Source organism: Protopterus annectens, chromosome 13.part0, assembly GCF_019279795.1.
Source record: "Protopterus annectens isolate FY-2018-M chromosome 13.part0, PAN1.0, whole genome shotgun sequence".
NCBI lineage: Eukaryota > Metazoa > Chordata > Ceratodontiformes > Protopteridae > Protopterus > Protopterus annectens.
In genome coordinates, this window is record NC_056747.1 from 644311084 (window position 1) to 644326621 (window position 15538).

Below are 15538 nucleotides of genomic sequence, written 5' to 3' on the forward strand. Positions count from 1 at the left end.
CAATCTCTCTAGCTGTTACTTCATCCCAATTCATGTCCTGTACATTTAAACTTCTTATTCTTTCTTTTACTTCTTCTATCCATTTAGCATCTTTGTTATGTTCTACAGGATGTTTATACATACTTCTCCAAAATGTATCTATTTCTTCTTTTTTTGGTGGTTATTCAATTCCTTTTACCATATTTCCCAGTTGTCTATAAAACCTTTTTGGGTCATCAATAAATTGCTTATTTTGCACTTTTCCTTTATATTTATCTTCGTATCTTCAAAGTTTTTCCACCTGTGCTGAAATTTTTAGTTTATTTGTAATAGTACATGCTAGATCCTGGTCTGTTCTAATATTGTGCATTGCTTTTATCACATCCATCTTTCTTAGTATTTTTGTTGATCTATTCCCTCTTCTATACTCTTCTAACAGTGACACTTCTTGTCTTAATTGCTTTATCATTTTCTCTACTCGATACTTTCATGATGGTATTCAATTTTTCTCCTTCCTTTCTCTCACCCCTTTGTGTTCTTGTGGTAGAACTTTAGTTATTAATTTAGCTGCACGGTAATATATCCTGTTTACTTCTGTTATATCGCATGGATCTCTATGAACAGTCATAATTACTGTGTTCACTTGTTTTATCAGACTTAGACTTTTTGGGTTTTATTAACTTTCTGCAGTCTATTTCTTTCATTGATCTTGATATACCTGTCCGTGTCTATTAAATCAAGCAATTCTCTTAGCTCATTTTCTTCTAAACTGAGGGAAAATCCCTTGTTTTCCAATTCCTGCAGGCATTGTATAGAAGATTCTATAGCATCTTCCTGTGATGCATTCTCATGAATTTCATCCTGTGCCGTCCGTTGCTCTATCATATGGGAACTCACTGGCCTATCACTCCTCAACATTGACTGCATCAGTTTCCACAGTTTCCTGTTCCTTCTCTTGCTGTCTAGTTTCAAGTGAATGTTTATATTGGTTTCCTGTGGAAGGGTCCAAGTTATCTTCATATGGCACCTGACCACTGGTTTCCCCTTAATTTGGATATCCATTTCTCTATCCTGTTGTGGTGCTTTCTGAATTAGAATTTCTACACTAAATCCTACACTTTGCGGGCACTCCATAATCTCAGTTTCTGTTTCTTTAACTTCTCCATTACTAATCTCCTTTTCTACTTTTCCTCTTTGTCTTCTTATTTTTTGTATTGTAAAGTTTTCCATGTCTGCATTCCTTTGTCTGTATTTCTCTTCAAACATCTTTAGTGCTGCTCTTTTTGTACTGGTTAGTTTTGCTTTCTCCTTTGCATAAATATTACATGATATTCAATTTATTTTTCTTTCCCATGTCCTGCTTCTTCTTCAGATGTTTCCTGATCTTCCTGTTTCTCCCTGCTTGGGGGACTCATTCCATCCTGCTGTGATGTAACCTGTATTAGACCTTCTACAGCAAATACTTCACTTTGCAGGCATTCCATAACTTCATCTTCTATTTTTTAACTTCTACTTTGCTAATCTTCTTTTTTATGTTCCATCTTTGTGATATTATTTTTTTATTGTGAAATTTTCCATATCTGGATGCCTTTGCCTGTATTTCTGTTCAGATATCTTTGGGGTTACGTTCTTTACATTGATTAATTTGGCTTTCTCTTTTGCATAAATATTGCACCATATCAAATCTCTCTTTCTTTCCCATGTCCATATTTCTCTTTTATACTTTTCAAATATCTCTTGGTTTTGTTGTTTATATGTTTGCACTTCCTCAGATGCTTCTTTCTCCAAACAGATCAAGGTTTCTTAATCTATATACTGTTTTTCACAAATCTGTTGTATCAATGAACACAAATTATCATTTGACGCTTCTGACAATTTTTCTTGCAGAAACATTTTTCTTTCCTCTAATTTCTCTCTTAATCATTTTGTATATCTTGTGTCTGGAAATTCTGGGCTTTTTACATAATAGTAACAATACATAATTTCTTTCTTATCCTCAATAGTCCACTTTATCGTCTTTATGGGTCTTCTTTGGCCTATCAGTTTTTGTGATTTTTGTGGACTACTACTTCCTTCTACAACAGAGGGGCCATCCTCCCCCTGGGCCTGGCCTGACCCCATTGTAGTACGTTTTTCGTGTTTTGAGGATTCTGCATTTCCAGTCCTGGCACCAGTGCACCTACCAGGACTGGGCTCTTTTTTTATCCTGGGTCTTGTGCACCCAGCTATCTTTTTTTTGTTTTTGACTTACTTCTATCCATGATATATGCTATATAAATGCAATCTATATATCAGTGTCGCCTTGGCGAGCTTTTGTGAAAATGGGGTCCACCTCATGAAGGTACTCACCAAGACTTGAGGGTTAATTCAGTTTCAGCACTACTACCTTCCTTTGTTTGCTGACTTTTCATCTCTCCATTCGGAGATTCAACTGTGGTCTAAGGCCTCTCTATAAATCACTTACACTGAGAATAGGCTTTTGGAATTGAGCCCATTGTATTCAGCATCCTATAGACTCCTACTGGTTTATTTGTGCCTTGTTTCTTGAATTATTAGCGATCTAGCAGTCCATGGCCCATTATATCTCCATAAGTAAAACAGTCCAGTGAACACAAGGACCAGAGATCTGAACCTGCTTAACCAAATAAATAAATCACAGTGGACAGACAGATTTGTCATACAATGACTACTCCTTCTCTGGAATAAACTTTCACTACAGATAAAGCAATGAGATACACTATCTTCCTTTAAAAGGGAGTTAGACAATGGAAAAGTTTTTACAAATTCACCCCAGACATGACTTTTGTATATCTCTTAGAAAAAGTGAGGTATGGTCTGAGAGTGTGCACTGACAAGGCATAAATGGCCATGAGACCCAATTTTATTTTATTTCTACTATTATATTATTCCATACAATTTTTTTTTTCTTTTTCCAGTGAATTTTGCAAAGATTTTTTTTTTTTATCTTACCTCTGTTAGGCCTTTCTGAAACAATGCTGCTGAGATTTCTTTTTATATCATCAGAATTTCCAGGGTCTTCATTAATGATCCCAAGATTTGTGTTCCATCGGCTCCAGTTTACTTCTTCAACCCTGTTAGGAAACCATAAAATATAAACAAAAAGTGCAAAGAAACTTGTCAACATAAAAAAAAATACTGCTTTAGTTCAGATGGGCTCAGTATCATGCCATCTCATGGACTATACGCAATGCTGAGTGGGTGATGCCCCTTGCACTCAGGGTAAGTATAGCTGAGGGCACTTATTCAAAGATAGTTTATCAATGTTGGGATGAAAACAGGAAGCTTGTTCCCATGACACAGTGCCTACTAGAGGTAAGCCAAGAAATTAAATGATGCTATGGTGTTTATTTATTTAGAGATAATTAAAGAGATTATGAGATATAAATGGCTATCTATTGCTCAGAAAGAGCATCCTGTGAATTGTATAATGACATCAGTAACTGTAGATCTCCAGATACTATTCACCCTTATCTTCCAGAAAAAAAACAAATCATACTGATGATTCTAAATGAAGCCAGTAATGTTGTTGCTGTGTTTTTTGGCTTTTCCCGGTTAGGGGTCGCCACGGCGGAACTCCGGTCCGCTAATGATTGGTAGTTGATTTTTACGTGCTGAGTTACCAGCCCTGATGCACAACCTTCAATGAAGGTACGCCCATTCATGCATGTCTCCACGCAGAAGACGCTCTAGCTGAGAATCGAACTGGACAGCATCTTACTGTGAGGCAATAACGCTACCGCAGCACCACCACCGCGGGTACAAATGAAGTCAGTAATGACGCATTCTTAAACTAAAGGAAAGTTCCTGGGCTGGCAGAGAATATTATTGTTAGAGTAATGAGGTACAAACTCTTTTCTGCAGCCATGGATTTGTCTCCACCTGTATACTATATGTCTATGCGCATGTATATGCATAGAGTCATACATATTTATTTTTGTATGTGTATATGCACATAAAAACGCCATGCACTCGTATGTTAGGGGCAAGAGTTTACTTGCCAACACTTGCCTAACTGATATTAAATCTGGTGTATAAAATCTTATATCCTAAGATTCTGTGATAGTTTTAGATGATTTTTTTTTGAGTAAGTATGGCTACTACCATGTCCACTGACAGATAGAGGATTACAGTGTAGCATTTGTAAGGGACACCCTGGTAGGCATCAAATGTGTTCTAGAGAAATGATCTGCAGATGGCATTTTAGATTATTAATAAGTGCATCGTGATCCTTCTTTTAATTAAGCATGGGGACTAAAGCATCATCATCCAGTGAACCATCTGTGGAACTCTTGTAGAGGCCTTGAGCAAGGTGTAAACCTTGCCTACAGCATAACTAGGAAAAGGAGTTTAGGATAGAAGGGAACCAGCAAGATGTAGAGGTATTTAAAGAATCTGACCAATTCCTTTTTTTCATTTTTTTTCCTGCCACTCATGTTTACTAACCATATGGCCACCATAATTACACCCTATTCATTCTTTTCCAGTCGCTAAGGTGAGAGAGATGTTCATTCCATGGCAATCATATAAGGAGCCATAAAGGGTATCTTCTGTTTTGCATTCTATATCCACCCCAACAGCAGAAACAAAGTCCTGCAATGCCTTCCCCTGTGGGCATACACATTGTCACAAATGTTACATGATGTCTTTCATGCAGACACTGCTTGGCAGAAAAAAGTCCATGTCCTCTCCTGTATTGCTGTATGCTATCCATCTCTCTCCAATAGGTGTCAGGATTACAGTTTGGATCACTACCTTTCAACCAAGATGAGAGACCCAATAGTGGCCACTCACTCCCACTTTCCTCTGCATAGATTCTTCAGTGCTGGGGAGTTAATTAATCAAAGTCATCAGGATCTCAATCAGGACTTCATCCTTCTAGGCCATGGAGCTAGATGCTACCTCCATTTTTTCATGGGAAGGAAGAATAATATCCAGAAATCCATCATTTATACACATCATGCTCAGAGTGTGGTACAACACTTATTTGGGGAACCCTTATTTGGTGATGACTTATTTCCTCACTGAAGTAGAGGTCCTTTATCACCAGTGTGAGCACAGTACCACTGAGACCCTGGCGTCCTATACTAACCCTGCTCCCCAAACTACACTCTGAGATCTCACTACCCCAATAAAATACTATATAACTTCCTGCAATTAAAGAGAATACTTTACAATATCTTTAAGAAATCCTGAGCTAATCTGACAAAGGGCTGACTGATAGTTTTTTTACACATTCGGCAACTGCTCAGTAGGGCCCCGCTTCATTCGCCCTCGCTATGCTCGGGCTCACTTTGCTCCCCACCCACCCCCATATAATTTCCTTTGTACTTATCCACCTAAACTACACCCATTCCAGCTCCTCCCCTGCCCCTCCCGACTACTTCCTTAATGACACACCTCTTCCCCTATAGTACTTTCATACACCTTAACTTTCCCACTTTCTACACATACTCTACCTTCAAACCATGCCTTTCAAACTGCAAGCTTTACTCCTGATACCTATACTTTACTTCTTATACCTCCTCACATCCTATTACACACATCCACCCCCCACCCTACGTCTACCCAACAAACAGTACTCGACATCCAAATACCAAACCCGAGACTCCTCTGCAAATCAATCCTTCTAACCCAAACTATGCCACTCCTCTTCCTAAAATAAAATTATCTCCCTCCCTCCCAACCACATCAAAGCAGAAAAAGAATGTCTCCCCATTTAAACACTTACTCTACTTCAAACCACTACTTCTATCAGGAGACATCCATCCTAACCCAGGCACCTCCCAACCTACCATAAAAAATAATCCTCTTGTACAAACATCTACTAACCTCACCCCCTTAAAAAAGCAAGTATATTTCTGCTCTATGAACCTCAGTAGTGTAGTAAATAAAGTACAGGACTTCCATGCCTGGTTAGCTAACTATACCCCTGACATAGTCACCCTAACTGAAACCTGGCTGAAACCATATAATAAAGATAGTGAAATTACCCCACCTGGCTATAACATCCTACGACTTGATAAACAAACGAAAAGAGGAGGAGGGGTAGCCATACTCTTCCATGACCACCTCTCAATAACTACTCCAAACCTCCCTCCACCCACTTTTTCTACAGCTAAACACCTACTTATCAATATTAAACTTAACAACTTTACCACCATAAGTATTGTAGCAATCTACATCCCCCCTGGTGATAATCTTAGTATACTGGAGAACATCCTACACCACCTCTCACAGACCATCCTTAATGAAACCATCATTCTGGGGGACGTAAACATAAATTGGCTTACAATTCAAACTCCCCAAACTACCTCTTGTATCAACCTACATGGATTTGAGCAACTAATCACTTCCCCTACCCATATTAGCAAATCACACCTGCCACAGTCTTTCCTGGACTGGATGTTGGTGTCTCATCCCCAAAATTACCACAACCCTCACACTCTACCAAATTCCCTTAGTGACCACTGCCCTATCATAGTAAATAGACATACTCCCCATTTCACCAGACCTTTCAGGTTTATCACCTCCTGCAAAACCTCATCCTTTAGTCCAGACTCTTTCATAGACCAACTCTCTAATATTAACTGGTCCCATCTTACTACACTCCCCTTAGATGAGGCTGTCCACTCTTTCAACTCTACCTTTCTAAACATCCTCAACTCCCTAACTCCCCTCAGTACTATCAGAATCAAAGCAAACACCACTCCTTGGCTGGCCAAGCATACTAGAGCCTTGATGAAATGACGTGACAAGATATGGAAATTATGGAACAAAACAAAGACCCCTTCTCTCCTACAGACTTACAAAGAACTTAGAAATCAAATAAAAAAATTATCAACAAAGACAGGATCAACTTCTATGCAAACCCTCCCACTACCCTAAAATCTGACCCTAAAAAATTCTGGAACTCAATCAGTCATATACTGCATTCATGAAACCCTTCCCCTCCCAACCCATGCCCAAATAAATTTTTGAAGAAACTGTCACTGAATTTAACAATCATTTTATTAATTCAGTAACTACCATAATTAGTTACCTCCCCACTAGTAAAAATACTAAAAACCCCACTTTCTCATCTTCCCCTCCTTCTCCTTTTAACTCTTTCTTACAGCTGTCTCAACTAAATATATTAAATCTCTTCTCTCTAAACTCAAACCCTGCTTCCCCTCAGCTGATAACCTACCCTCTTACTTCCTACATATAGCTGCTGAATCCCTAGCCTATCCAGTATCCATCCTGATCAACCAATCTATCTCTGAATCATACGGTCCATTAATATGGAAAACTTTCTACACATTACCCATACATAAAGGAGGTAATTGTTCTGATATATCAAGCTTCAGACCAATTGCTATACTGTCTCCCCTCTCCAAGATTCTTGAGAAATGCATTCACAAGCAGATAATGCAATACTTTCTCCAACAGAACCTTCTAACACACACACAACATGGATTTCATCCCAAACACAGCACTACAACTGCACTAATATCCTTCATTAATACTGTATCACTGGCCCGTGACAAAAATAAACTAGTCTCGTGTCTGTTCCTCGACCTGTCCAAAGCCTTTGACACTGTCTACCATCCCCTCCTCCTAGGCAAACTCTCTCACCTAAGATGCTCTCCTCCCACCATATCCTGGTTTTCCAGCTATCTCTTTAACTGCTAACAAGCTGTTAAATGGCACTCTGCTCCCCCCCCCAGGCATCCCAATGGGTGTCCCCTAAGGATCCATACTGGGGCCACTGCTCTTCAATATTTTAATCAACCTACTTTGCACTTCTTGTCCCAACTCCACACTTGTACAGTATGCTAATGATTCTACAGTCATCACCATTGCTGACAATCCATCTGACCTCCACTCTACTACCTAAGCATCATTCAACACCATAGAGACATGGCTTTGTGGCAACAAATTAATTCTTAACCCTAAGAAAACTAAGCTCCTACTCTTCCTCCCAAAAAACCTCATAAATCTCAAAACAACATTTTCCATCCTATCTAGCAATAACACTGTCATTACCTCTGACCCTAGCACTAAACTGCTAGGAGTCATAATAGATGATCAGCTTAAATTTGATCTCCAAATCACTACCTCTATCCAAAAGACTCACCAGAAACTCAGACTCCTTTACCGAAACAAAAGACATTTAACCAACTCAGCCAGAATAACTCTCTCCCATGCATTTCTTCTTCCCACCCTCCTTTATAGCTCTCAGTTATACACAAATCTTAACACCGCACTCATAACCAGACTTGAAGCTACGTATAATAAAGTTGCCAGATTTGCTGCAAACCAAACCTACAAATCACACCATTGCCTGTCTCTTAAACAGTTGCAGTGGCTTGAATTCCCTCAATTGCTGCTACTACAGCAACTGTTAATTATCCACTCCATCTTCTATCTACCATCTTTCTGCCCTAGCCTTCAATCAATTATAACTAAATATTCCCCAGCCAGGACATTACATAGTTCAGACCAAGACTTTCTACAAATCTATAAACCCAAAACCAAATCAGGGTGTTTACTTTATAACTATAACCCTGCTACAACTTGGAACCAACTACCGCTAGAAATTAGGTCCCTTAACCAAACAAAACATTTCAAACTAGCCAATTGGGAATATCTAATAAATAAATGGTCCTGCCATTGTAGTCATCCTCCCTGAAACTACCTAACCCTAGCTTGTCTCTCATCCCTCCTTTCTCTTCCACTGTCTGTCTTAATATCCATCTACCTCTCTGTCTCATTGCTTAACCTCTACATTACCTTACTACTCCATCTGTACCTATACTGTATATAACTACATAGAAATAATGAACACTGTTTCCCTACATTAGGTTTTGTTGTAAAAATTCTGACATTGTACTCTACTGCTTTTCTGTATGATTTGTTGTAAATATTTTTTGCAGTTTGATCTCTAACATTTGTACCCAACTGTTTTCTGTAAAATTTTATTGTAAAATGTTATTTCTCTAATTGTTTTAGCTGCCAATGCAATTTTCTTGCTGACTTCATGCAAAATGTTAATACTAATTGCGGAGCTTTTCTCCTCTGGTCTCCACTGAAAACGAGCTAATGCTTAGCTGGACTAACCCAGTTAAATGTGAAATAAATAAATAAATTTAAAAAATGAAAATGAATGCTAGTCAACATTAACACAAACATAATGTTATGCCCCCCCATTCTACTTCATATGGGAGACATGGTGACTGTCCCCACCATTAACACAGTTTAGTGACACTGACCACCTCTGTCCCTCTAATATAAACCTTATACTAGTCAATTATATAGCTATCTCTGAATCTGCTTTATACCCCACCTCTTAACTACAATATTAACATGTTCTACCCTACCTAGTCCCTCCCCTCACCACCATTTATTTGAATTTCTAAGCATTGACCACATGATATAGTGAATTTTTGACAAACCCACTAATATAACTTTTCAAAAGCTCACTGTTCAGCATCTACTAATGCATAAGTATCTTTTCTACTATAATATTTGCCTTTATTTTCATATGAATGTAATCCAATTAGCAACTGTATGTGTAATTCTTAATGTATATTAGTTAATATCTGCTTGTGTACATTAGTGAATGTCTGTTTAAAAATATTCTGTAATGTAATATGTTGGAGCTTTTTCCCCAGGCCTCTACTGAAAATAAGTTTTGACTAAACCCAATCAGACAAAGCTGGTAAACAAAAGCAACAGTCATCTAGCCTGGGTTCTCTTGGTGTAGGCTGCTAGTAAATATGCTAGCCAGGACAGGTGGTTGTCAAAAATCTGGAAAAACATATTACTGGTGCATTATCAGAGAAGGCCTCATGAATCTAGACAGAAAGCTTTCTAATAGTCAAATAAGTGTTAATTCCCCCACCTCCTTTAATGAGCGAAGCAAAAGTGACATCTTAAACAGAATGGTAGTTAAGGACGGGTAGCTCATAGAGTCAAACACCTGGGAAAGAGTTTTTAATTCAGAAGATTGTATCTACAAGATAGGCCATGGCAGTAACCTGGCTGTTGAAGCAGTAAACACTTTCAGTGCTCTGGTATTAGTTAGTTGCCACTCTCTTCCCAATTTTAGTGAGGACAGAAAGCTGAAAGATAATTCCTCAGCTGTCATTGCAACTAACCTTATCTTGTTTTGGGACAGTAACTAGAAGTGTATGTTCTCCCTGAACAGATGGAGAGGCTGAAGATGTCAGCCAATGAGAATCTTAGCACTAGAGTAGCAAGTTTTAGAAATATGACATGGACTGAACTACTGCATTTTCTTCCATGTTTTAAACTTCTCCAATACCATGACAGGAATGGACCCCATTCTTACGTCCAGGTACAATTAAAATTCATGAAATTGGTATTGCTTCACTCATTGATATTTGCCAAGAATGCTCTTCTCAAACCACAAAACATAACCATAATTACCTCCTTCTGAAGTTCATATGGAGTTACATGTATTGACAGCATATTTAAGTATGCTTAAAAAATCAGTTTTATTAGCCCTGTTACTGCTATTGCTAAGGAAACTGTCTGGGCGTCTTTATTCCACATTCCACTAGTTTCAGCTTGCATATCCTGGCATTTTATGACTTTCTGTTGGCAGGACACTATAATCACAATGTCTGGCCTTTTGTCCATTTTTTTCTTTAACTACAATATGAGAGAATACATCAAGGTACGTTGGTGGCACAAAGAAAGTATGAGGGAGGATGAGGGGAGCAGAAACAAGACAGAGGTGGACAGCCAGTTGAACATGCCTCTGGAGAACTGAGCAATATTACCTGTCTTCTGGAAGGTTTCTTCACTGATGATACAATATTACAGGCTGGTAGCAGACATTTTTGTTTTCAGATGGTTTACATTCCTCCATAATGGATACATTGGGCAGAACAATATACTTGTTGCATGAAGAAGTTTGTTTTACATTGTTGAATGTGCACCTCTTCTGAATAAACAGAAAGTGTTTCCTAACAGCAAGGATACCACTTATTTTTATATATTTATTTATTTATTTATCTGGAATTGGTTTGCCTCCTACCCATTCAGACAAACCCAAAGAGTGGTTTCAGAAGTTAATTCCTCATCTTCCTGTTCACTGAACTGTAGTGGTCTGCAGGCCTCCTTACTTGGTCCCCTTTTATTCAATATCTTCATACCACTCTTAGGAGATGTCATGCAGCTTTACCTCTCATTGTCCCAGAAATATATGTTAGCTATGGACTTGGAATGCATCTAGACTTGGATGGTCTACAAGAAGGTCAATCCCATCAATGCTAAATCAACTACTACTGTCATATACGCCACTCTTACAGATTCATCAGTGCCAGTTTTGTCTCTCAACATCATCTATGGTGCAGACAAACTGCAATTCATGCACAAAGTGTGTGATCTAGGGGTTATTATTATTGACAATAAGCTGATGATAAATTATAATATCTTAGCTGTTTATGTAGCTGAATATGTTTGTTTCCATATTAGGATCATAACCCTTATCAAGCACTTTGGGCGACCCTCAGTGTGGTGCATGCCCTAGTCTCTTCCTGGTTAGATTACTACAGTGTGTTTCCAGGCACAGAACTCAGCAGCAAGACTATGGTGCAAAATTCTACAACCCAGCTATTTACTGTGGTGTCTAGGTACCAAAATATTATCTCAGTTCTGTGAAAACATCATCAGCTGGCATATGACAACATATCTTCTACAAAGTTCTTATCTGGCATTTTAGTCTTATTTGTCTGTGTCTTCCCTACCTGCAGGGCCTGTTGAACTAGTATCAACTGACTGATCTCAATTTTCTTCTTCCCAGGGGTGTTCCAGTGCTGTCACTTGAGCCCTCTGTGACTCCATTATATATATATATATATATATATATATATATATATATATATATATATATATATATATATATGTGTGTGTGTGTGTGTGTGTATACACACACAAATACACATACATATAAACAGAAATTGATATAGGGAAGCATGTGAAATATCGACTGCAGAAACAGTTAAGGAAAATGTCTTGGAATTTTTTTAAACAAAATTATTTACTTTTACTTGTATTCTTAATGTTGTATATCTGAACTTTTAATTTTCTTTTTAGTGCTGCAGTTAGTGTTGCCTTACAGCAAGACATTCTCTGGTTCGATTCTCGGCTGGAGTGCCTTCTGTGCAGTCTGCATGTCTTCACTGCAGTTGAGAAATTTTAAAGACATGCAGTTAGGTGCATGTGTGTGCTTCTGTGAAGGTTGGGTGTCCGGCTGGCAACTTGACACTGTAAAAACACCACTGCCAATCAATCTGCAGACCAGTGGTCTGCAGTGACGGTGACCAGTGACCCCTAACCAGAAAAAGCCGAAAGACATTGCTAGTTTACTTACAATTTGAGTATCTTAGGGCCTGTTATGATTATTGTTCGGTACGTTTTGAAACATCAACCATATTACACTCAAAACTCATAATAGTGAGCACTACATGAGAAAAGTGAAAATAATCATATTTTTAAAAATACAATTTTTAATATGTTGAGTTATTCAGTATTAACACTGGTCTTAAGGTAAATTTCTCGATATCCATTTTCTCAAACAAATACCAACCTGGCTATGGCCAGAGACTTGATCATAATTCTATATGTTTGATTGGCCAGCCATGAATGGGTTGTTAGAAGTCTTTTAGAAGTAATAATAAAACACGAGCCTGTAGGTGTATGCAGCAGCAGGTTTAATCACATAAACGCCACACATTTCTTTGACTCTCTGACTTTCGTTTTTGAAGTCCGAGTCCAAAGAGGTCATCCTACAACTACGGACAAATTGTCCCTTGATAATATTTATTTATCTGTCCAATGCATTGTGATGGTTTTAGTATTTAACATATTTATTTTAAAGTTCTTTTAAAAAATGTGCATGTTTTTACCTTCTTTCATCTGTATTTGTGGCAAGTTGGTAGGTTGTCACAAATATTTTAGTTACAGGATTTAATTGGTGTCAATTAAACAATTGTTTTAACTATTAATTAAATTGGGAGGGGTATATAAGCAGGCACAGCCTTCATTCATTCATTTTACATCTGAAGAAGTCTGGTGGATGAAAACACTTTGTATTGTGTGGCGTTTATGTGATTAAACCTGCTGCTGCTTACACCTACAGGCTCATGTTTTATTATTACCTCTGCCTCTGAGTGCCTGTTGTGGTTTTACTGGTTCTTGGTTCTGTGGCACCCTTTCCTTGGAGTTTTTGGATTACTTGTTACATGGAGGTATCTGAGGCAGAGGCTATCTTCCAGGATGGGGAAGCAGTACCTGTCTCGTGTGGAGGGGCAGCTTACCCAATTGATTTTGCTTATGACTGGTAACTCTCAGCGAGGGAAAAACAATTCTTTTGATATCAACCCTATGAGGCCTACCCATAGGAAGGATTGCATTTCCACTCCTGCATGCAATCAGGAAGCCGATTTGGATCGCAGACAGGCTGATGTGCCTGTAGAGGAAGTAACTGTAACTTCTTCCGGTTTGCCGTCGAGGGGCACTAGAGGTGAGGCTGCATTATAGAAGGGAGCTGCAACTAAAATTTGTTACAATCATTTGGCATTGAATTCCCAGAACCAAGGTCCGAATGGACAGTCCTCCCTTTTAGGGGAACGTGGTGTTCAGTGACATGCTCCTGTGGAAATGGCTGATAGTATGGCTAATGGTGACAATGGAGTGCACGAGTGGACGGACTCTTCCTCTTTGGCTTCATGGCTTGTTAGTTACAAGTCTTTTTCCAGTCACCAAGGTACTGATAATAACTTTATATTTAATGACCAGGATGTTGAGAAAGACAGTGAAGTGTCTTATAGAGCCAATATTAAAAAACTCACTGATTTAATTTACAAACATAAAACTCTGGGTATTGACAATTGTTACTTGCATGACTGTATTAAAAGGGGTATAGTACCCAAAGGATTGCATTTTTATAAGTTTCCGAACAATGTAGTGGAAGTCTCCCCCTTTCACGAAGAATTGTTGAGTATGTTTGACCGAAGTGGTTTTGAAGTCATGAAAGCCCTGATTAAAGAAAATGAAAGGATTATGGGGCAAGTATATCAGGAGATAGAATACATTAATGAAGTAGTGACCAATGATCTTATGTTTTCTGTTGAAAATGAGAAGAGAAAATATTTTAATATTAAGCAACAGGTGGAAGAAAAATGTCATGTTATTTTTAAAAGGAAGTGTGGCAAAATAGATAGGGATTTGAGGGATTGCAGACAGAAATAAGCATACCCGTACCCTAAGAATGACAAATTTGCTCGAAAAAATATTTTTTTGATAAATCTGAACCACAACACAGTACTTATTCCTCTTCTTTTCCACCAGGAGGACACAATGCCTGGGACTCTATGGACCATAGAGTGATCTACAGTGATTCAGGGATGGGGGAACATCAGGATTCCAACAATACTGAATTCCCTGAACTTAAGAGATCAGATAGGTTAAGGCACAAATCCCCTGTGTGGTATTTTTACAGGGGTCCCCCAAATGGCACAAGATAAATAAGAGTGGTAGCCAGGAAGGGGGACTAGCCAACATGTTGGACCAATGGAGTACAGGGAATATTACTGTGGATGGACCATGTCACACCCTACATGACTTTAAAATTTACAATTACAGCAGTGAGGAGATTGACAGGAAACATTTTCTTTTATTTTCAAAAGGTTTTAAATTCATCACCTCTACAGGGGGTAATTTAGTGGACAGCTTAATAGACTTGAGGATTTTTCTACGGAAAAAGAATTTGGATATTATGTTTCAGGGGCAACAGGATGGTGGTACTAATCGTGGCATTAGAAGACCTAGTACCTATAATCCCCCTATACACCCCCCAGCTAAAAAATTTTGAAAGGGAGGTCAAAGAAGAAATCAGGAATGTTTATAGGGGTGGATGGCATGGTAAATTTAACATGACTAGAGAAGAAAAGGTACTTCTCAAATCCATTCAAGAAAATAGATACCTGAGGGTGATGCAACCCGACAAAGGTGGAGGGGTGGTCTTCATGGACAGCATTTTGTATTCCAGTAAGATGATGGATATGCTTAATGATACCAACAGGTATGTTAGGGTATCCAAGAATGAGATTAATTTATCATACCGTAAGATTGATTTGGTTTTACAGGACATGCTGAATGACAATTTTATAAACCAGGACACTTTTAAGTATCTCAGTGTGGACAGACCCCATATCCCTGCTATTTTCGGGATACCCAAGGTACATAAAAGTGTGGAGGATCCACCCCTGAGACCCACTGTGGCAGCCAATGGCTCTAAAACCCATCCATTGGCCAAATTTTTGGATATAAAATTAAAAGATATTTGGGTTAGGGCCAATGGTATACGTAAGGACTCCTGGGAATTTTTGAGAAGCATTAATAGCAACATGTATTCAGATTCCCTAATATTTGTAACCCTTGATATTCAGGATTTATTTAATATGATTCCACATTCTACAGGGTCAGAATGGTTCCAGGATGCCATTCACCAACATGGAAAACTTGA

General features: G+C 38.5%; 1 protein-coding gene across 1 annotated transcript in view; it reads right to left on the reverse strand.

Annotated features, from left to right (window-relative positions):
• The window catches only part of TRPV1 (transient receptor potential cation channel subfamily V member 1), a 636007-nt gene that overhangs the window by 48792 nt on the left and 571677 nt on the right, over nucleotides 1-15538 (reverse strand). The window contains exon 15 of the mRNA XM_044054872.1: nucleotides 2950-3071. Coding sequence (XP_043910807.1) covers nucleotides 2950-3071 — 122 coding nt within the window. The remainder of the gene's footprint in view (nucleotides 1-2949; nucleotides 3072-15538) is intronic.